The 24,285-nt window shown below is 36.6% G+C and overlaps 2 protein-coding genes across 2 annotated transcripts in view; one reads left to right on the forward strand and one right to left on the reverse strand.

The window, feature by feature from the left end:
- Positions 1-6,677, forward strand: part of LOC136804649 (TATA element modulatory factor-like) — a 44,558-nt gene extending 37,881 nt beyond the window's left edge. Inside the window, exons 12-20 of the mRNA XM_067061253.1 lie at positions 63-155; positions 569-623; positions 1,076-1,177; positions 1,673-1,865; positions 2,631-2,898; positions 3,308-3,481; positions 4,779-4,904; positions 5,471-5,581; positions 6,273-6,677. Of these exons, the coding sequence (XP_066917354.1) occupies positions 63-155; positions 569-623; positions 1,076-1,177; positions 1,673-1,865; positions 2,631-2,898; positions 3,308-3,481; positions 4,779-4,904; positions 5,471-5,581; positions 6,273-6,299 (1,149 nt within the window). The 3' untranslated portion in view covers positions 6,300-6,677. The remainder of the gene's footprint in view (positions 1-62; positions 156-568; positions 624-1,075; positions 1,178-1,672; positions 1,866-2,630; positions 2,899-3,307; positions 3,482-4,778; positions 4,905-5,470; positions 5,582-6,272) is intronic.
- Positions 6,678-8,984: 2,307 nt separating this feature from the next.
- LOC136804650 (uncharacterized) overlaps positions 8,985-24,285 on the reverse strand; it is a 37,750-nt gene continuing 22,449 nt past the window's right edge. Inside the window, exon 18 of the mRNA XM_067061254.1 lies at positions 8,985-9,313. Within this exon, the coding sequence (XP_066917355.1) occupies positions 9,143-9,313 (171 nt within the window). The 3' untranslated portion in view covers positions 8,985-9,142. The remainder of the gene's footprint in view (positions 9,314-24,285) is intronic.

The following is a 24,285-nucleotide window of genomic DNA, read 5'->3' on the forward strand; positions in this document are numbered from 1 at the left end:
TCTGAAAGGTTTTCAATCTATAATCATAGAACTCACACAGGAAGTAATTTCTTTTTTTACAGCTATTGGATTTACAAACGGAGTATTCAAGACTGGAACAACAATCAGCTCGCAAAGAAGAAAACTTTAAACGAGAAATACAAGACCTACATAAAGTAGGCTTATATGTTCAATCTATTCGCCATAATTTTATTAAAAAATCAAAATTTATTTCAAAGTAAAAGCTTTTCGGCTACGCCATCGTCAGTACAAACATAGAATCGTAATCGTTATCATCTATCATCCATCGTTAGTCTATATAATATACATTAAACTCTCTATAATTCGAACTACAATATTGGTCCTCTCAGCTAGAAAGGAGTAAAAAAAACTCTCTGTAATTCTAATCTTTTTTTATGCGAAGGAAATCCCTGGTCCCTCGGAGATTCGACTAGAGAGAGTCAAAGATTCGAATAGTAGACGTTCGAATTAGAGAGAGTTGACTGTAGGCTAAGCTAAAATATATGTTCTGTTTACGCGTTTACGTCATCAATAGTTCGTCAATACGATCATCTTTGTCTCTTTATAGAGAATTGAAGATGGTGAAAGTCGGAATCAAGAATTATCACAAAGTGTCACCGCTGGTATGTTTTGGTTATCATTTTCATATCAGCCTAAAAAGAAAGCTCAGAAATTTGACTTCTTTGGATTGCCAGCTTTTAGAAAAGCTCTTGATTATTATTACTCATCTATTCTTTCTACCCTTAGTGAGCTCTGGTTTAGTCTGGTTTAGTCTGGTTTAGTCGGCCCACTTTTAGCCCTGCCTATTCTAATTGCTAATTAAAGTTGGCATAAAGTGGATCGAAAGTGGGCTGTCTTTGTTGGCCGTCTAAAGTCAAACAAAGACAGCCCACTTTCGATCCACTTTATGCCAACTCTAGTTATTAGAATAGGCAGGGCTAAAAGTGGGCCGACTAAACCAGAGCTGATTGATTTTCGGAGAGGGCTTGATTAAGGGTACCGACAAAGATGTTTAGTCCATAACATTATGTATAGAAATCTTGAATATTAATAAAGTTCAACTTTTCCAATTTAGTCACCAAACCCCTGTTACGTCAGATCGAGAACCTTCAACATTCACACACCAATCAATCTGAGAACTGGGAACGAATTGAGCGTAATCTCACTGAAAGAGTCGGTAGGAGTTTTGTTATTTTCTGTTTCGTGTTAACAAAGATGTTCAATGAACATTTTCCTAGGTCGAATTCGCGCCCTTTTTACGTTCTGTTCATAGCCAAGCTGAAAAACGGTAAATATCTTTCAAAAATAACCAAAAGATCGACTCAAAAGAGCCAGATCGCTACAGCGTTGAATACTGATTCTCAAGACATACTTCTCGTACCTAACATACTTTAGACGGGTGGGCATTTTTGACCAGAACATTTAAGCGATTTCGTGTATCTGCACTGGACGGCGGAGGGACTAAGAAATCGAGGACGGTAAAAGTGTTGATTTGCCGTCGTCGTCAGTCAGTCAGGATTTAGACAAATCAGAAGCTAACCGCCTCCGTCGCAGAAAAAAAAACAGATACATAAACTCGGTATTAACTGGTCAGGCTGCTCTTATTAAAATGCTTTTATAAAAATCTATTTATTTCGCTCTAATAAACTAACGTTTGATTTTTCCCTTGAAGGTCAACTTCAACAGGAGATGTTACTGTCATCGGAAAAAGAACGTTCAGCGACCGACATAGCGCAAGAAATGAAATCGAAAGTGAAATCATTTGACGCTCAAGTCAAAAGTTTGAAAAGTGAGAAAAAGAAGTTGCAATCATCCCTTGAAGAAGAAACCACGAAGAATCGCGAAATGGAAGAATTCGTTCAAAAGTATGTCCTTTCTTAATTCATGGTGGTAATAATACCTGTACCAAACTCTTCTTCGCTAACCGAAAAGATAACGCGAAGTTCGGTTTGTTACGGTTAGGCAACATTCCGTGTCTCAGACTTTTTTACGCAAATCTGTGAAAGTCTCTGCGGTGGAGCGTAGCTATTTTTATAATTCAATCTAGCTCAATACATGATATGCACCATTGCAATGTCCTTCCACGGACCCAACAGCTGACGTCACTTACAACCAATCAGCTGTTGGGTCTGTGATGTAATGTCAGAAGACATTGCTAATGGTATCATTTTTTTTAAAGTGCACTCTACGCATCTATTTTCTCGGATTTTGTCCCAGAAAACTGGGACAAACTGAGACACGGAATCTTGCTAACTGAAACAGACCAACACACCGGAAAGTTTTTTTCATAATATAGAAAGCGCCCGTGGGCGGGAGGGGTGGTACAGGCTAATAATACACCTAATAACCCTTTCTTAGTCTCATCGGGATAAAATGAAGAAAATGAATGCCAATGGTGATTACGAATCTCGTCTTTGAAAAAGGTGGATATTTTTCAGCCCGTAAATCCACTAGAATCCTCTGTCTTTCCCTGTAGAGTTCAGAGTTGAGTGTAGTTTTTCAATGGTATTTTTCTCAACGTGAACGATCTTGGGGCCAGCCGTACCTGTAGGTAGCTATTCTCACCAAGTCTGTGAACATTGTCATTTGTGAAGTAGATTAAAAGATGAACATCACTCTCTTCTTTCCAGGCACAAAAATACAACAGAGAAGCAGCTAAAGAAGCTAAAACTCCGCTACGAAGATATCGTCAAAGAGCGTGCCTTCCTTGAAGAACAACTATCAACAGAGAAAGTCAAATACGAGAATGACATCCTCCAATTAAACGCCAAGCTCTCTTCACAACAAGAACAATATAATTTACAACGGCAACAATCTTCGAATCGTTCACTGAATAATAGTCGAAGGAATAGTGGAAGTTCGATCACCCTTGAAGATCGTGAAATCTCTTCTTTTACTGTAAGTCGATGCAATTTTCCTTACAAAAGACGTAAAAATTATTTAAACTTGTATTTTAAATTCAGAAGAACGGGATCGAGTTCTAAAGATGACTAGAAATTTGTTAATCATCTTTTTTTCGCAATTTAAGTTCTAGGAAGACATTTTGGCGGGTAATTAATTTGGCGGATGACTGGAAAAAATAAATCTGTTGGAAATTTAATTTTTTAGATGCATGATATTTTTGCACAAAGATTTTGTCGGGAACTTAATTTGGCGGATTTTACGATTCAGGCGACTTCTTAATTTCTAGACCTTCTATTGCTTTTCTGATCCTGATTTTCATTCCATGAAAAGCATCGTGAATCAAACAACCTAATATGAATGTAATTCGCAGTGATTTCTGATATTCCCATTATGCTTGTTGCAGAATGAAGTGGAACGACCTAGCCTGGCGAAGCGTCACCAACGCAACTTATCCTCGACGTCCAGTCTAAATGGGAGCATATTAAGCGATTACTCGATGAACACGGCAACAGCAGAATCAATGGAACGTTTACAACGGCAATTGAAACGAAGAGATGGTGAAGTCTACGTTCTCCAGGTTGGTAGAGACCACGGGGGAGGAGCAACTTAATTTAAAACGTTGGGGGTTCAAATTAGGCTTTTCAGACACTGCAGAGTAGATTTAGCTAAATTTGAGTGAATTTAGTTGAAAAATCGGTGCATTTTCTCGTAAAAATAGTCACATTTTCCAAGCTTTGTCCAAGAAACTTTGTTTTTCTCACTTTTTACACACTTTCTGTTTTTCTAACCCTTACATTATACTTTTGGATGTTTGAAAGCGCACCCTTTACTAGTATGCTTCTACGGTATGTCGCTTGCCCATATCCCGGGGTAGAAATCTATAAATTTATAAATCTATAATTTTATAACAGGACTTGTGTTAAATGTGCCTAAAATAACCATAAAACACAGCGACACATTTTTTAAATGATCATCGTTTTAAAGGTTTTTGCATGATGTAAGCCCTGTGATGTATATTCCTTGAGGGAACCACTTTGGTGCCCCTTACCAGTATAAGGTCACTCTTTCATCCTCTCCCTATTCCACCTCTAAAATAGCTAGGTTGTAGATAAGATGGACTTCGACAGTGTATTTGAAATAAGTCGTAAAAGTAAGACATAAACGTGAGATACACTCTGGTAACTAATAGACTGAGTAACTAATCGACCGCCGGAGGCGGTTTCTTTCATAGTGGTACGCTAATCTCGTTTTGCCTTGGCTCGTTACTTTGTCTACCATTTACTTTCGGTTTTTTTAACTAGATTACCCAGGTGTTTATCTTTTTTTTCCCTGAATGTCTTTTGTTCGGAATTGAATAATCGAGACATGAAAAATGACTATATTGTAATCTGTTTTCAATGAATAATCTAAAATGTACTGGAGATGACATGTAAGCGTTAATAATGTGCGCGCGCTCTTTCGCGAGCGTGATACGTGATGGAAGGCGGTCGTTTCAGTGTGGTTTAGATCCACACTGTGACCTAGTCGACCGCCGGAGGCGGTTTCTTTCATAGTGGTACGCTAATCTCGTTTTGCCTTGGCTCGTTACTTTGTCTACCATTTACTTTCGGTTTTTTTAACTATATTACCCAGGTGTTTATCTTTTTTTTCCCTGAATGTCTTTTGTTCGGAATTGAATAATCGAGACATGAAAAATGACTATATTGTAATCTGTTTTCAATGAATAATCTAAAATGTACTGGAGATGACATGTAAGCGTTAATAATGTGCGCGCGCTCTTTTGCGAGCGTGATACGTGATGGAAGGCGGTCGTTTCAGTGTGGTTTAGATCCACACTGTGACCTAGTTTTAGACCACCATTTTTATCATCATAGGAGGAAGTGAAAACATTGGAGAAAACGAAAGCGTCTTTGGCACAAGAACTTGTCAATTTATCGAACCAAATCGAACTTTTGGAAAGCGATTCACAAGAACTCGTCACTCTTAAAGCTTCATTTAAGGTATTTCATCCGTAGAGTGCGATTTTCCGATTTCTTTAGCTGGCACACATTAAAAAAAAAACATGCTAATATCTGAAACAAGTCTACAAACACTTTGCGAATGTTTGAAAAAGTGATGTAATAGATTTTTAACATCTCTTTTTAACTCGAGGCTAACCCCAAACCAGATTTTTCATCTTCGTTATCATTTTTCAACCGCATTCGAGCGTTCGGGACATAAACCTTTGTGTCGCTTCTCTATTCACTGTGTGAATTGAATAGAAATACTTCTAAAAGAGACTTAGACACATTAGGGGATTTTAGTGCGATGCTACAGATTTTTTATAAATTATGTCTCGCGGGCAACGCTTACTTCGTTTTCAAAATATTGCTATTTTATTTGATTCCCAGAGGAATTTATAGAATTTTAATCCATTTTGAAAAGTAACACTTTGGTTTCAAAACGAGGCAGTCGTTGCACTCAAAAATTCTAAAAGAGATTTAGACTCATTTTTTAGGCGATTTCAGCGCTATTTTTTTCAAAAATGTTTTTCGTTCGAGGACTGAGTCAGAGTTTTTCCATTCAGGATCTTGAATCGCGTTACGGAGCAGTCCTTCAAATGTACGGTGAGAAAGAAGAAGAAACAGAGGAATTGAAAATGGATTTGCAAGATATCAGAAATATGTATAAACAACAGGTTTGTTTACTCATACAATATTCTTTCTAATCTCTTAGAACTCGAGGAAATTTACCACAAAGCCCTCTGTATATCCTAGCTGATATCAATTTTAACGTTTACTTGTATGTTGACGTAAACATATGGTTTAGACTTTACTCGGGTCAATAATGATAATAAGTTGTTTTCTTGATAAAAAACTTTTTCTGTGATGAACTTGAAATTCAGCTTACGATGCTAAAAGATTACATTAATATCAAAACAGATCATCCATTCTGTGCATACCACGTTCTGCTCTAAAGAGACATGACGAATTTGACTCTTACAATACTATGGCCTTTAGAGTGAAGGCGTGTCATGCGTGGAGTATAAGATCTAAGATTACTTAGAGTAAAGTAAGCTTTTTATGAATTTAAACACCCCTGTCTCACAGCCCCGGTGAAACATTTTCCCACATCGGGGATAAAATTTTCCATCGTAATCTCAATGGGAATAGAGATTCTATTGTTCCAAGCTGAAAAAACCCAGTGGGATGGTTTTGGAGTGCAATTTTTTACAATGAAATTTGAATGGGGATGTAATCAAAGTCAATTTCCCAGTGGGCCGAAATTTTGGAGTATTTTTCAATTTTCCAGTGGGGTTGGAGTCCCAGTGGGTCTGTGACACAGAGGTGTAATTTAATGAAATTTACTTTTCATCTTATTTTTTTCAGATACAACAACTTTTAGGGGGAAGCTGACCAAAGTGATCTGATAAAAAATCTTCAACGAATGTGTCTGTTACAGGTGAACTGGCGTGGTGTCCGGTAATTGGCATTGTTGAGCCGTTGTTATGCGCAATGAATGGTTTCCAGTTGGCACACAACGTTGTTTCAACGTTTATCTAATGTTCACAATGTTCATATAACGTTAAATGTACGTTGAAACAACGTTGTTTTGTGCAATGATTGGTTGATGTCTATGCTTTATAGGTTACAATACTGACCTTTATAAACCCTGGACCAAGCTATATCTGTCATCTTTGATCGAAGCTTTTTTGAACCTCAAAAGAAGTCATTATAAAATTTTCCTAACAACAAACGGGTACAGTTTTCAAAAAACCCCGATCAGAATATTTAGCTTGGATTGAGAATCTGCCTTCATACAGCCCAGTGGTTACAATACATTAAACTGGATTGATCGATCCTCGAAGCCAAACGTCGACTCATTTTGAACCATGTAGGTTATACGCCTTTGGGCAACAGTAACGCTTTATTCTTGGAGAAATTGGATGAGTTGCTCAGTTCTTATGCTCTTACAGCCTCTTGTACCATGTTTTATGAAATTACATTAAAGAAATTAAAAGGACAATTCTCTATTACCAACGCCTTTGACTTTATGTATAGTTTCAAATCGATGTATGATGTACAGTTACATTGACTCTCTCATTCGATCTTTAAGAGACTAGAATTTTATTCGGATTAGAGAAGGTATCTAGTTACAGAAAACAATTTCTCCAATCACTTTCCAGCTGAGGGGACCAATATTTTAGTTCGAATTATAGAAAGATTCGAATAATAGAGGCTCGAATTAGAGAGTCGAGCTGACGGTACATACTAAAACAATGCATTTAACTTGTTTGCGTACCGTAGAATGGCTAAATGCTCCTATTCCCGGGGAAACTTTACTATTGCCAATACTTTTGGTATAAAAATAGCTTCAATTTATTAGGTGGTCAGTCTAAGACCGTATTGTTTTGTTCTTGCATTATTTAAGCAGCAGAAAAATTATTTTTCCCAGTATGCCTGGAAAAACCAGCTGAAAGATCCCTGTAGAGGGCTCTTGCAGAAAATTTTTGTACATTGGGGGTGAAGGGTATATCGAATATTTTGTCCGGGGTAGTGAAAAATCTGCAAAATTCGCCTTGTTTTAGGGGCAAACTTGCTATGATTAGGGGTAATTTTGAATGTCCGGGGGTCAACTGATGCTTGTCCGGTGGGTGGGATCCGTTGTCCGAGGGGTCAAAATTCACAATGTGTGGGGTAAATTCGCTCCCAAAAAAAATTATATCCTCCATCTCTCCCCCCATATTCTAATTTTTTCTGCAAGATCTCTGTAATACGTTTGCAATGAGAAAGTTTAGTCATGTTACGGTAACCATGCGCACTAATTTAAGTTGGGATGATAACGCAAACGTTGATATATTGATTAAATTTTTTTGATAGAATGTCTCGCCCATTCATTGGTACTTATTTAAAGTATAGACTCTTTATCATAGACAGAAGGATTGTCAGGACTCTACCTGATTAATTTTCTCCAGCGATTTTCCCCTAAGTTAATGAACAACAAACAATCAATTTATATGGATGTAAACAAATTATTGGATTTTTAGTTTTTTTTTTGATATAGTGATGGATAATTGAATTAGTACTGTGTATTATTTGGAATTTCTGTATTTTTTTATATGAAAAAAATAATGGATGAAGATGTTCAAAATCTTAAGAAAACTGTACCTGTGTTAATTTAATTGATTGATGAGAAGGCCTGATCTAGAAAAACAAAGTTCGTGTGGGCTATTGTTCCGGAATTTCGGACAAAACTTTTGTTGCAGGCCTTCATCTCCTCTCAAATGTGACCTAAATTATGTTTGCAACAGCTTAATAATGTATCAAGAAAAACTTGTAACAGTGACTGTAATTTGTGTTATAAAATAAATATTTTTTCGTTTTCGAAATAATTTGGTAAAAAATGCTACAGTTAAAATTCCATTCTAAATAAATGGATAAAAAATAGAATCCCTATCAAATAAAATCAAATCCATATCATGAATATTATCATATATATATAAAATACTCTAATAAATCCTCAATAAAAAATATCTTAACTTAAAGATACCATTTACATAAAGCAATTTGTTAATGAAAACATTGCGCGAACCACGTTTCATTAGAGAACAATTAAAATCACGTGTCCAAAACAAACTTGTAAAACAATTCAACAATCAAAATTAGCCATATTTGGTTTGAATTTTTATTTTGACATGTGACATTTGTTTTGATTTTGTATCCGCTGCATACAGTTTGTTTACAAACTTCACAAGTGCTGTTATGTCCCTTTAATATTTTCTTATTTAAAACTCCGATTGATTAAAAGAAAACCACATTTATCAGAGCAGTCCACTCCTATCTCACAAGTATGAGAAAATCTTTCCCATCCTTATTTGAATGAACAAAACAAAGTCCAATACCTTTTGAAGGCCATATACGATAAACCTCTTCTCAAATTCCACTTACCAGACTAAGATTTCACTGTCATTCTCTAGCGCGAGGGAGGATACCGGCTAGTTGAGTTTCTGAAAGCTAGCTGAGATTTCTACACAAGCTATTTTCCGTACCTCTAGAAAAATCTTTTACAAACTATCCAAGAAAAACGAGGCAGCCGGGACAAGTTAATATGCTTCTGCTCATCCTCTAGTGGAAAAAAATGCTTTTATAGGAAATGTTTCTATGGAGGTCTGCGATTCAGACTAGGGAAATTGAGTGAAATTTTAGTCCGGAGTGGGATCACAACGATAAAAAATTGATATACTTAAAAGTAAAAAATTCTACTTTGCTTTTCTGATAAATCTCACCAAGTAAGCACTGATGGCAAAATAAGCGCACGTGATTTGAAACAATATAATGTAGCCCAGTCCCCAACGACAGTTGACGCGGTTGAAACCATCCAATACGAAACCTCCAATTGGCGTCGCAATGGCTTGTGGGAGAACTAATGCCTAGAAAATGAAAAGATGCTATTAATTTCAAGACTTGTGTCAGTGATCAAGGGCCCATCTCAAATCACCTAGAATATTCCTTCATTTAACCTTTTGATGTCAAACATTTCAACATTTGTTAGCATGGTTGGAAGAATTCCCTTTTGAATTAATTCGAGACACACAGTTTACTCACTCTAATTCTAATTATCTTCAAGGGACAAAGAATTTTCTTTAAGAAAAATTGGAAAAATCCAATTGACAATTTCTATCATTTGTATATGTAATCACATGATAACGAGTGCAATTCGAATATAATCGCACGAGTGATTTTTTTGTTATTAATTTTCCGAGTCCGAAAGGACGAGGAAAATTCGAAACAAAAAAAATCACGAGTGCAATTTTCGAATTGTACGAGTTATTATGTGATTACGAGCTAATCGCACAATGGCTTTCACTACCTTTTCCCAGTTAGGAAAGTAAATTACAGAAATTACACTGAGAGTTTTATATTTTTCTCTTCTCTTTATGTCTTTCTTTTATTGTTGTTTATTGATTTTCTTTCTCACAAAATAAATTTCGAATGCAATTAAAACGTTCGATGCAAAAAAAATGTAAGAAAAAACATTAAAATCAATTTTGTAAACATTGGCGCTGCATTGGAGAGTGTGATTAACGATTAATTGCTCTCTACAGGATGCAATTAACGATTAATTGCTCTCTTTGAGGGCGTGCCAAATAAGAAAAAATAACCCATCGTGCGATTATATTCTTAATCGCTTTCTTTCTTTTTAAGACACAAGTATCTAATCAATATCTTATTCAATCAAGAACAATATTCGAATAAGCGCCCCTCCCTGGAGGGGGGCGCTTATTCAAAGGGGGCGCTTATAATATTATTTTAACTAAAAAGGGGGCGCTTTTTCGAGCGGGGCGTTTATTAAAGCGGGGCGCTTATTCGAGGATTTACTGTATACAACATCAGTTCTAAAATTTGGTACAACCAACACAAGAAAAAAGTGCGTGTCTCATGGTTTATTTTTTTGTTTCATTGGACAAAAAGTGAGGGAAATACCCAAAAGACTGATTTTGTCCCTGGGACAATGGAGCAAAGTTGATTCGAATCAATTTTGCTCCATTGTCCCAGGGACAAAATAATTTTCTTCCAAAAAGGTCAAAAAAATCAAACACAGATAGCTGCTAAATTCATTACTGTGTCTTTGTGCGTGCCCGGTTGAAAACCTGCTCAGCTTAAAAACCGATATCCTAACTTCCCTAAAAGCTACTTCCCTAAAAGTTATTAACTACGCTTTGAACTTCTCGTTGAGTGGAAGGTGTCAGAATACCATGAAATGAAAATATTCGGTAACAATCAAATTTCGCATACACAAGACTAATTAATCCTTCAATAATGTTTCTCTTTTATGAAATAGAAACCAATCCCTTGCCTACTTGACACTTAAACGTCAAATCAGGCTCAAAAGGTTCTTGAACGTTTCTTTTATTTACTAGTCTAAGAATGTCTTAGAACGTTTAAGAACAATGTAGACCACTCATGAACATCACTGAACGCTTCAAACCGTCCCCAAAAGTTCTTATCGATAGTCAAATATTAACCTTTGAACACCAAGGATGATTTTGGAACGATGAAGAACGTCCTGGAACGTTACAGAAACGCTATAGAACGTTCTCAGACGTCAAGGAACGTAATTTGAACTTCAAACCGCTTGTAATGTGATATTAACACTGGCGAATTTAAGACAATAGAGCAAGTACGTCGAAAACATGCAAAGGAGTGCAACGCTCGTTAATTGACAATGAAATTACAATTACAAATCTCTTCCCCTGAGAAATTCGACAGGGTCTAAAACCACCTATGATTATATATCTTCATCACGCTATGAGAAAGAGTCAGATTTCTTGGCTAGTAATCATCCGGTCCGGTCGTTCAGCAAAAAATGGTTCTTATGTTAATGTTTACGATTGACGTATGCATCGCGCTCAAAAGCTCATCTAATATTCATCCAAAAATCGTTTGAAAATCAACAAAGCGGTCCACCATACTAGGCAGATTCTACCGTGGCTGATATGGGCAACCCTGCGCCTATCTTGCCGCGGCGGTTTAAGTCGGGCGGCCGCCTGTCATCTTAGGCGGCCGCCTAACTTTTCAGGCGGCCGCCTACCTTTTCGGGCGGCCGCCTAACTTATCGATAGATGGTCATGAAATTAGCTTTCTGGTCTGCATTTTATATTTGAATTTTAGGCGGCCGCCCATTCTAACTCAGGCGGCCGCCTGTTTAAATCTTAGGCGGCCGCCTGAGTTGGGATAGGCGGCCGCCTATTCTAATTCAGGCGGCCGCCTAACTTGTTAAATCTTAGGCGGCCGCCTGAGTTAAGATAGGCGGCCGCCTAAAATTATAAAAGTTAGGCGGCCGCCTATCTTAACTCAGGCGGCCGCCTGTCTTTTGTTATCTTAGGCGGCCGCCCAAGTTAAGTTAGGCGGCCGCCTGAGTTAAGCCTTTTCTGGCTCTGTTATCACGTATAGGCAGTATATTATTAGGGAGATAATAAATGTGTTATATAGTGTGTACTAGTAATGTGTTATATAGTGTTATATAGTTATATAGTGTTATATAGTGTGTACTAGTGTTCTATGTGTTCTAGTGTTCTATACGTTCTAGTGTTCTATACGTTCTATGCGTTCTAGTTTTTTTTTTTTTTTTTTTTTTTATCTATATATAGGTAACACGAACAAATAGTACAAGACTAAAGGTTCCTAACCTCCCGCAAAAGGACCACCAGATCATACCGCCAGGAGGTAGGAACCCTACTAAGCTAACAATAAACTATTAAATGAACTAATAAATGGAAAAAAGAAAACAAACTACAGAGGATAAATACTAACAGAAAATAAAAAACAAAAACTAAAAGAGCTAGGAGAGCAGTTGGAGTAGACTAAAATAACGGTCCCCCAAAACGGCTTGTATCACAGATAAATTTTATCGTTATACTCAATATATCATGATTTTGGATAATGCTAAAATCGGGGTCGCCATAAAGAAGTATTCTACACAATGTTTTGGGATTAAATGGAAACAAGGTTATGTCAAGTTGAAGAAGGCTGTCGAACATAACAAGTCTGTTATTGGAGTAATCAGAGCAATGCATCAGGAAATGTTGTGTCGTTTCAACAGAATTACTTCGACAGTTGCAGAATGGGTCGATTGTGTCTGCAAAGTTATGTCTAAATTTGTGGTCCCGAAGATGACTGAAACCAACCCTTAATCGGTTAAGTAGAACCACGCCATCGTTGTCACTAGCCCTGAAAACTGAGTTAGCGCAAGGTCTGAGAAATTTAAGAATCGCTTGTTTGAATAATGAAATAGAAGGAAGATTTCGTATATTTTCGCCCAGGTTATTCCATTCATTGATGCAAAAGGGGAAAAAGGAGGCACGGTAACGTTCAGTCCTACAAAATGGTGCCTCAAATGGTGGTTGTATCCTCCGCCCTGCCCTACGTTCCTCCTCCCCTCTTTGGGGAGGAAGAACATTTGAGAGATAAGCAGGTGCAAAGCCATTGATTATTTTATAAAAGTAAATTAGTCTTCGACTTAGTCGCCTGTCCGACAGGCTTTCAAGACCTAACTCAAGATAAATTTTTTCTCTGGAAGTTCCTCTGAAACATCCAGTTATTGCAAGACAAGCATCATATTGAACTGATTCTAGTTTTTCAGAAAAAGTGGAATTACCTGGACGATCATACACGACATCTCCATAATCTAAATGTGGTCTAATATGGGTTTTAAATATCGTGACTAGTGAATCCCTAGGTAGGAATGCACGAAGCCGACGAATAAGACCAATACCTTGATTGGCTTTTTTAATTTTTTCATCAAGATGACGGTCAAAAGCCAGCTCATGATCAAGAATGAGACCAAGATGTTTTTGATGATCTTGTCGAGCAATGGCTGCGTTGTTAAAATAAATTTCTGGAAGATCAGGTAGATTTATCCTCCGAGTGAAGTACACTTCAACAGCCTGTTTAGAAGGATCAGGGTTGAAGGTCATTTTCCATTGATGAGCCCACTCACTAACCTTCTGCATGTCACTGTTCAATTCGTTTGAACAGCGAATATGATCAAGGATAAGGGAGAATATTGACGAGTCATCAGCAAAAATTTTGATCATGGAAATAATTCCTTCAGGGAGGTCGTTAATATATATCAGAAAGAAGAGCGGTCCTAGAATAGAGCCTTGAGGTACACCGGCCAAGACCTCCGTCCAATTGGAAGCTTGGCCATCAAGAACCACCCGCTGCAACCTACCTGAGAGAAAATTTTGAAGTAATGAGAGAAGGGGCCCGGACACACCATACGACTTAAGTTTGAAAATCAGCCCATCATGCCAAACTCTGTCAAAAGCTTTGGAAATATCAAGAAATACTCCGCGAGTATCTAGAGGTGGATTTGAATCGAAACCTACCAGGATGTCGTGCGTTATGGACAAAAGCTGGGACACACAAGAGTCACCCTTGCGGAAACCAGACTGGGAATTAGTAAAGAGATTGTTGTTTTCAAAATAGGTGTAAACAGAGTCAAAGATGCATTTTTCAAAGATTTTACCAAAAATAGGTAGAAGAGATACTGGCCTGTAGTTTTTTAACACACTCTTGTCCCCTTTGTTTTTATAAACAGGGACAACATTTGCTTTTTTCCAATTCGATGGAAAAACACAAGAATCTAGGGAAAATTGATAAACTTTCATAAGAGGTTTAACCAAGGATTCATCACAGATCTTAATCATCTGTATGGAGATGTCATCCCAACCATGCGCTTTGTTAGATGTAAGTGCGCGTATAAGGGCTAAAATTTTTGCTTCATCAAGAGCAATATTGTTTATTTCAAGATTTGTAGCAAAGCTTTGTTGTGGCAAAACACTATCAGTGTCTATGAGAGAGCACTGATTAGCAAAAAATTTGTTAAACATATTTGTTTTTGTTGGAACATCAGCAATGAGATTATTGCTGGAGTCTCGAACAGGGGGAATCCTTGGCGTCTTCCTCTTATGAAGAAATTGATTTAAAATGGACCAGTATTTTTTCGTTCCCAGATTTGGATCACTAAAATTAGTTGCTAAACGAGAAAAATAAGAATTTTTTGCATCTCTGACTACCCTTCTACACCTAGACTGATGTTCATGGAGGGTTTCAAGATCTTCTACCCTCCTCCCATTTTTGACATACCGCTTATAGACTTTAGATTTTTCAAGTAGGGCTCTCTTTATCCCAGCCGTCATCCATACTGCATCCTTGTTCCTGACGGTTATGACCTTATTTGGCACGAAATTTGACATGATATTGATTATAGTTTCAGTCATAAGAGAAACCTTCCCGTCGACATCAAGACCCTCAAAACATACATCCCAGTCTACCATGTCTAATGCCCTCCGAATAGGAATGGGGTTTGCTCTGGAAAAGTCCCAAATTTTACGTTCATAAGATGGAGCTAAAGGGATTTTAAAATTTAATTTGCAAAAGGTTATCTGGTGATGGCATTTAGGGTGCAAAGAGGGAAGGATACCAGAATCCAAGACCAAATGATCTGCTGATGAGAAAATTAGATCGATGCAAGAAGAAGAATTTTGAAGGAGGTGAGTAGGTCCATCAATTAATTGACGCAGACCATGCTGGGTAGCTAGATTTTGAATATCTCTACCACCAGGATCAGTGACGTCACCGCCCCACCAGTCAGAATTCTTGACATTAAAATCCCCAAGAAAAATTGTAGCAGTCGGAGAAAAATTATTAATGTTTATAATTGTCTCCTCCCATTTACGAGAGAAAACCTCAAACTCATCAGAAGTCTGACTGGGGGAGCGATAACAAAGAGAAAGAAAAAACCGGTTCCCACCGGTTTTCATCTCAGCTACAAGACATTCGTCCAATGTAGTGAGTTGTGGTTTCACATCGAGATCTAGATGATCTCGGTAATAGATACAAACACCACCTCTCTTATTATTAGAGGGATGGTCGCATCTTTTGATCTCATAATTATCAATAGCCAGCCTAGGATCGTCATCTTTTATCTCAGAATTCAAAAAAGTTTCACCCAAACAAACGATGTCAAATTTGTAAATGTTCAAAAATGCAGAAAGTTGCTTGATCTTAATAAAATCTCCCACAGAATCTTCAACCCAAACACTATTCAGATTCCAGTGACAAATACTTAGCGTGGTCTCCTTTTCCGGCCCAGGGTTAACTTCAACGTCACCGGATAAAATAAGGCAAAGAAATATGAATATAAAAAGTAGGTTTTGTAGGGTACATAAGCCAGAAGAATAACTAAGCTTACCATGGTATTTCAAACGTAAGTTATTGAAACATCCAATGCATGCTCTGTACTGTCTAAGACTTACACCCATAACATCCTGCTGTGTTCAACAACCCTCAAACAACATAACACAAAAAATTTGCTCCCACTGCTCGCTAAACCAAAAAAAAGTAACATAATAAAAAAATAACTAAATACATTTAAACTGAAAGAAATGGTCATTAAAGGAACCTTTAATATCATGTCATTCATGATAAAAAAAGTCATATATAAACACAATAGATACGCGTAAGTTGTTTATGACAAACCTACCTTAGTGAAAGGGCCATTATTAATCGAAAAAATATATATCTCAAAATGTGAACATAAAAAAGATTTCCTACAAAGCGAGCCCAGCGAGCTGTGTGTGAAATTTTGTATTTAAGACTTGAGAGGAGTTTAATCGAAAACAATTTGTGTGTTGCCGTGAAAGTCAAAAATCAGATTTAGAAGGGAAACTTAAAGTTAGGAAACATATCCTGAATGTCATGTTCATGCTCAATGTTTATATAACCATTGCCTCCAACCTTTTTGACTCTCACCATTCCATTTCGTGTTGCTACGTTGGCAAGCTGACCTTCTTTTTTGAGCAAACCACATCTCCCACGAATAAGTTTGTTTCTTGGACAAAGAGTTTCATTGACAAATATTTCTTTAGGCAACTCAGATTTCAAGGATAGAATCTTATGAACATGTTTACGGTTTGTAAACTTAATAATGACAGTTTTTTTCTTGCCATATCTGTGACAAGCTTGTACATCCTTGTCCTTGTCCAGAGCCACACCGATGTTCGAAAAAAGAGTACATACATTTGTTTCAAGGTCTTCGTCACTGTCATCTCCCAAACCAGTAATGTCGAGACATTCACGCCTGCTATATTGTTCTGATTTGAGTAATGCTTTTTCTAGCTCTTTGACTTTACAAAAAAGTAAATTAGAAGCATTCTCCCTGACCAAACTGATACTTTGTATTTCATCGATTTTCTTCTCCAGAGATCCAAGTTTAATGTTCAAATCATTTAATTCGCTTCGAGTCTTTTGCTGTTCAAGTATTATGTCAATAAGTTGATCCTTCTTTAAGCTTGTCAAATCATTTTTAGTGTAAACCATTTTACAAAAAGAAAAACTTCACTTTAAAAATCCACCCTTTTCACAAAATGCTTTCTAAGAGGACATCCGCACGCCTCGGAGGTCTGATAGTTCTAGTGTTCTATACATTCTAGTGTTCTATGCATTCTAGTGTTCTATACGTTCTAATGTTCTATGTGTTCCATACGTTCTAGTGTTCTATGCCTTCTAGTGTTCTATACGTTCTAGTGTGCTATGTGTTCTAGTGTTCTATACGTTCTTGTGTGCTATACGTTCTAGTGTTCAATACTTTCTAGTGTTCTATACGTTCTAGTGTTCTATGCGTTCTAGTGTTCTATACGTTCTAATGTTCTAGTGTTCTAGTGTTCTATACGTTCTATGCGTTCTAGTGTTCTATACATTCTAGTGTTCTATACGTTCTAGTGTTCTATACGTTCTAGTGTTCTATGCATTCTAGAGTTTTATATACGTTCTATGCGTTCTAGTGTTCTATACGTTCTAGTGTTCTATGCCTTCTAGTGTTCTATACGTTCTAGTGTGCTATGTGTTCTAGTGTTCTATGTGTTCTTGTGTGCTATACGTTCTATGCGTTCTAGTGTTCTATACGTTCTAGTGTTCTATGCGTTCTAGTGTTCTATACGTTCTAATGTTCTAGTGTTCTAGTGTTCTATACGTTCTATGCGTTCTAGTGTTCTATACATTCTAGTGTTCTATACGTTCTAGTGTTCTATACGTTCTAGTGTTCTATACGTTCTAGTGTTCAATACGTTCTAGTGTTCTACAAGATTTACTTTTAGCATTGAGGGTTCCAGCTTGCCCCAAAGTTTTAGCCTCCTTTTGCGAAAGCTAGTCCTCAGGCTCAAAAAAATAATTTTCACCCAAAAAACACCCCCTTCCAGGTATATTATTATTATTATTGACCAAAGGAACAAGTGTACCAAATTTCACCGAATCAGACAATTTTTAAAGCCTGCTTGTCTAGTTTTCGGACAGACTCAATCAGACACACAGACAGAGATTCTCAAATTATAGCTGAACTGAAGTTGAGAACTGTTTAAGGGAATAAATTAATGTGAGCGCAGCGACACCCGAAAACTTTTATCTTTTGCGGAATTAACTACATTTTAAGAGTACTTTTATTTCCGGTACACAATTTAGTTCCCGTGAAATTCTTCAAGCCTTGAAGACCGCGAAAAAAAGTGAAAACGTAGGAAGTATATCATGGTTTATTTATTCCGCTCTAGAATTTTCTCTCGGTCTTTTCAGGGAAAGAAATTTTGGCAGATTCGGTAATATTTTTGTTATTTTGTGGTTTCTAGAGTATAAGACCAAAGGATCGTGGTTTTCAAGCCTTGACCGCTTGACCTGAAGAATTTCGCGGGAATAATTCTTTTGACAAAAACTGCGAAAAATTTGTTCCCTTAACTAACTTTTTCCATACCGACAAAAAGAGAAAATTTCTGGAACAGCAACGACAAATTAAAAAGTTTGCAGGGCGATTTTTCACTGATGAAAAGACTTTGGTTTTTGGAATTGGCCTGATTTTTTTAAAACACCTGAAATTTGAAATATCAGGTTTTGAAAATAGATGGTAAACAATGATCACGTCATCACACCAATCGTGGGGGGAGTTCCTTTTAGCTCAAGTAATCCCTTGATATGGCATTCACGGACAAAGTGATATCTGATATCAATGTGCTTTGCCTTGGAGTGTTTTGTAGGATTTTTAGATAAAGGATAAAGCAATAGCTTCTTGATATCACATGATAATGAGCAATTCACTTTGACAGCAACGAAATCGACCATTGACTTTCTTTCAAATAGATTACTTCCTGACACCAATGATAATATAAAAGCAGCTTTTATATTATCTTTGCTGACACGTAATTGACAACATATTCTGCCTCGCAAGTAGACCATCGCAAGTAGAACATCGACATAGGATTAATAATAACATTCAACATCTATTGTTTCTTAGAAGCCATCTGCATTGCCGCAAAAAATAAAAATAAATACATCATAGTTACATAACACCCGTCACAATTCCGTCAAATTTTATATTCATGGGTTTTATGAATGCCGAAAAAGTCCAAAAAAGTACTGCTGAGGAACGGAATTATCTTACAAATCTTCGAAATACTTTTTGGACTCAAAATTCGACATAATTGCAGTTGAAAAACAAAAAAATGCACTTTATTAACATTTTCAAATCGTCTTACTGGCCTGAAATGATTTTTTTGTTGCTTAAAAAAAATATACTTGTTGAAGTTCAAAGGTTGCATAATAAAGTAATGAACGTTAGAATTCTGCACTCTCAGAAAATGATCTACACTTTGAGGTTAAACTTTTAAACTTTTTAGTCGGTTTTTCTATACTTAATGTCGGAAACATTGTCTCATGTTAATAACCTCATAGAGTACACGTTTTTTTTAAGCAAGACACTTTTAAGAAACATGAGGCTCAGAATGCCTAAAAACTATGAAACATCTAAGAAACATGCTGAGGCTGAGAACGAGAATGAGAGAAATTAATATTTTTTTAATTCGTTTTTTTTAAGAACCTTCCAATCATGGCTGATTATGTTAAAAAGGTTAGAAACATGTAAGAAACATTTAAAGCTCAAACGGCTGATTTCTTAAGAAACATTGAGGCTGCTTGGTAAAACTAGTTTCTTAAAAAAAACATGTATTGCAATCATCTATAAAATAGAGAACAGTTGAGACTGAGACTATAGAACAGGGAGACCTGGCTTACATTAAAACTAAAATTTCTATTATTTTGGTAGAAATGCGCCCGCGCCTCGATCCAGCACGCCCGTGTCCCGCCTTGACCAGGCAAACAAAATCATACTGATTTCTGATTTGCAGCCGGGTTTACAGCAAAAAGGTGACCCTTAGACACGGGGGTATTTAGGAAAAAGAGGGTACAAAATAAAAGTCACCGTCAAGAGACTTTCTAACTACAGAGACTTTCTACTATTCGAATCTCTCTCTATAATTCGAACAAAAATTGTCCCTACTTGGGATTTGAATTAGAGGGTCTCAAACAGAGGGTCTCAAACTGTACTGGGAACTCTTGCTACGCGTTTAAGTAATTAGAGTAAAATCATGTTATCTGATATTCCGATGAGATTTTGGCGGCCGTTCACGCTAAAGTTCTAAACCGGGCCAAAAATTTTCTCGACGTTGTCTGGTTTGTTCCCCGGGGGGAGGGGGAGGGGGTACTTAGGCAAAAAAGGGTAGGGGGATGTGCCGCTGGTCAGGGTACCCTTTTTTGGCTTTCGAGAATCCCTGGTAGGGTAGTCTAGAGCTAGACTACTAATTTAATAATTTATACAAAAATTGGTCTCATAAAAAACTTTGAACTGAAAAAAAGAGAGATGCTCTCGAGAAAGAGGAAAAATTATTATTCTTTAATGTTCCGTGCGGCTTTTTTATTCGATATCATTGTGCACCTTTAGCGCTACTTATCATATGGTTAAATAATGGTCTGGAAATCGAGACTACTGGTAGGGTCGCAAAAACACGAAAATCTAAAATCCCTCCCTCGTAGGGTCCCTTTTTGAAAATTTGAGAAAAATATGGAAATTTTGGCCAAAATATGGAAATTTTGATCGAAATTTATGTGGTTTTTTTAGAAAATTTTGGAACTTGAATCCCAGGTACCTTTTTTCACGATTTTTGGGAAAAAAATGCCAAAATTTATCCCACTCAGGGTCCATTTTTCAAAACTCAGCGGCACACCCCTGTCAGACCATAAGGTGAGTACCCCCCCCGGGAGTTTGCTAAGTTGAAATATCATAAACACACTTCAGATGGTGAAAAAAACAATTCTGCACATATACGACATGGGTAATGCTATTAGCGAGGTTAGGCAAGGAGCTATTTATGACCTTAGACGCGTATAAGTAGTTAGCTAGCTAAGAAAAATCAGCCACTTTTTTTACTTTTGATATAGTGGCTGAGTTGCAGCAAAGATGCCGAAATGGCATCCTCGGCTAAAATTGATCTTCGTCGCTTGACTTTTTTACTATATTCCTCGGCGAAGAAAACTGTCGAAATTTTGTTTTAGTAAATACGAAAAAGGAAATGTAAATAAAAAATTTGCGAAATTTGATTGGTTCTTTTTCTCAACTGCCGAAATTCAAACTGACTGGTAAGACCATGCTACTTTATCATCAGAATCATAAAAAAGAAGTAGCAGGGTCTCCATGCTAGTAGTCAGCCTGTTCATAGATTTTTGTTTATAAGTTTTGCTTAGACGAATATGTACAGGTCGACTCATACGCGTCTAAGGTCATAAATAGCTCCTTGCGTAACCTCGCTATTATAAACTTTTTTGAACAACGTTTTAGCTAAAAAAAATTAAAACTAACTTCATTTTTGAACATATTCTGCGAAGTATTCTGCAGAGCAATGCCTCTTCTAAGAGATTTTGAGTATATTTTCACACCTTTTACATATGTTGACCTTGTTGACTAAGCTCCTCAGAATATGGCAAAATTGAAACTTTGAAGTCCTGAGAAGTACATAGACAATATACTAAGGGTACAAATATCAGTTCATGAGGAAGGTAAAATGTGTAAAAATGAGATTTAAAATCAATTAGATCAAATTTTAAACTCCTCCAAAACTTATTACTATTATTATTTTATTTCGAAAAGCAGGTCGGGTACTATTATAAAAAATTATACATGATATATACAATATTGGTGCAGTGTGAAAAACACTGATGTGGCCCTACAGGACCTACAGACTAAAAACCAAAAAGTAAAAACATGGAAGTATTGTAGATAAGTTGTGGTAAGGTAATTCTAGCTCTTAAGATATGGTGAATTCGGAAGAGAAACTCTGCAAAATTGGGAGTTGAATTCCCTGGTAATAGAAATAGGGATAAACCCAGTAAATCCTGTGATTACCAGGGTTAGCTTAGGAATTAAAAATTTAAACTAAAAGCTAGCAATATGCTAATAAAAAAAATAAAATTTTAAAACCTTAAATGAGAGTAAATCTGCACGAATTGAGTGAAAATGTCTTACAAACTAGGAAAGCTAGGAGTGTAAGATTGGTTAGAATGTAAAGGATGAAATTTTAACTTGATTAGACTTGAATTAAATGTATGGAGGGCTTAAAATATAATGGCTCAAATATTAGTAATATATATAATCTTTATAAAGTAGTGCCTGGCCAGTGATGTTAAATTTTTAACTTTGTCTAAACAGTCGGATTAAACAGAAAAATCTTGGAAATCAGATAGCACATACCCATCAGCTTATATACGTGAGAAAGTGAGAAATGACTTAAAATAGTGGAAACGAAAAAAAGATACGACAAGGTGATTACTGAAATTAGTTTTGCTTTCCAAGGGTAAATTGTGCATACCAACTCTGACCAACTTATAGAAAATTTTTTGCAGATTCAAAAAAAGTAAAAAGTTGCCTAAAGAATATTTCTCTATCAAAAGTTATAACTTCCTGGTATCCTCCCACTAATACTTGTCAGTCAATGTGTTTTGAACATGATTGGCATACTTTCTTCTTGACATGAATATATTGAATAATGAAATAATTATAAACAAAAAATTGTTTGGATAGGACCCTAAACAATCCTTTTCTTTTAAACAAATTTAATGACTGAATGAGAATTCAAATAGTAAAACCATTATTTCCAAGGTGCTCTAATAATGTAATATAAATATCTAAACCTGAAAACGCATCAGATGGTCGGAGTATATTTCCTATTTGGCAATAACACTCAAGTAAGTCATGAAGATCTTTATTTTTTGAAACCGGACAGTGGTCTATTCCAATCACATCTCTTGCAACGGTAATATCGTCGTCTGAAGGTACAAATCCATGGTTTTCAAACCCAATCCTCTGAGGCATTACATACAAAATGTCTGGTTTACCACCTGGTGCTGCAGCAGATTGTCGAACATTTCTCGAATTCCAAACACGTCCAAATTCATTTAATTCACTCTGTATTATTGGAATAAAAACAAACAATAATGTCTCAATATGAGTTTCCAAGAATGATTTGTAAAGCCTTTCTTTTTCCATTTCCTCAAAAAAAGCTATCCACCAACAAAGTCGATATTTCTTTAATCGCGACCAAAAAGCTTCGATTCGTTGATTTCGAGTTGAGGTTGCATACAAAAAACTATTAATATCATTTGTGAAAAATACTTGTAAGTCTTGAATGTATATGTTTTCAGTTCCTCTATCAAACCGAACCACTTTTGGCGTAATCTTTTTATTGTTAACAAAGTCCAGATAAAAATTGGCAATAACAAGAGGATCATTGTTGGTTGTTGATACTTTCAACCATAGCAACTTCCTGCTGAACCCATCCACTGCTCCGTGTATACAAAATCCCCACTTTTTCAATTTATCATTTCCGTCCACATGCCAAATATCGTTTGGTCCTATAGTTTGGTACATTCTTCTCCTAATCACATTTCTGGATCTTTCTTGGACTCCTTCGGGATCCAAAATCTTCAGTAAGCGGCGGACTTTTTCCTTTGCAACTAACACATTGTATTTCAAATTAATGAACTCAGTCATTTGGCGATATCCAACACGGGAATTTGACGTTTGCAACTCGTTCAAGATGATACTTCTCAAATCTTCCATTGATATATAGTTATACCTCCGAATTCCATTTTGTTGACGTATGTATTTCAACTGTCTTGGTGTTAAATTTTTTTGATGGTGAACATTGATTAGTTTACAAATTTCATCGTTTGTGAGAGTTTTTAAACTGGAATAATATTTTACTAGATCAACAGTTGATATAGTCTGTGCAAATCTTTCTTGTACCACAGTCTCCATCGTCTCGTCAAGTATGGCATATATATAACCATATAAAAAGAAGCAGTGAATGACTGAAAAATGAAAGTGAAACTGCACTGTGGGAGTCTACCATTTTTAAAATCCGTTTATTGTAGGCGGCCGCCTATCTTAACTTAGGCGGCCGCCTATGAAACGATGTTAAAAATACAGACCAGATCAGTCGGTAAAATCGGTAAGATAGGCGGCCGTCTATGTTGAGATAGGCGGCCGCCCAAATTAAGTTAGGCGGCCGCCCAAGTTAAGATAAGCGGCCGCCTACAATAAACGGATTTTAAAAATGGTAGACTCCCACAGTGCAGTTTCACTTTCACTTTCATTTTTCAGTCATTCACTGCTTCTTTTTATATGGTTATATATATGCCATACTTGACGAGACGATGGAGACTGTGGTACAAGAAAGATTTGCACAGACTATATCAACTGTTGATCTAGTAAAATATTATTCCAGTTATCTTGACTTGGGCGGCCGCCTATCTAAGATAAGGGGTAGGGTTGCCCATATCAGCCACGGTAAGATTCTCATACAGAGCACCACGGCTATAGAGTCGAAATGGACCATGCGCAGAGTAATAAATATATTCTTTTTATAAGAACATACAGTTGACGCTCTCTAATTCGATTTTCAAGGGGAATCGAGTTTCCATCGAACAAGGGAGTTTCCATCGAATAGTAGAGCATCGCTTGTGA

This window comes from Clytia hemisphaerica, unplaced genomic scaffold (assembly GCF_902728285.1).
Source record: "Clytia hemisphaerica strain Z4C2 unplaced genomic scaffold, Clytia hemisphaerica genome assembly, whole genome shotgun sequence".
Classification (NCBI taxonomy): Eukaryota; Metazoa; Cnidaria; class Hydrozoa; order Leptothecata; family Clytiidae; genus Clytia; species Clytia hemisphaerica.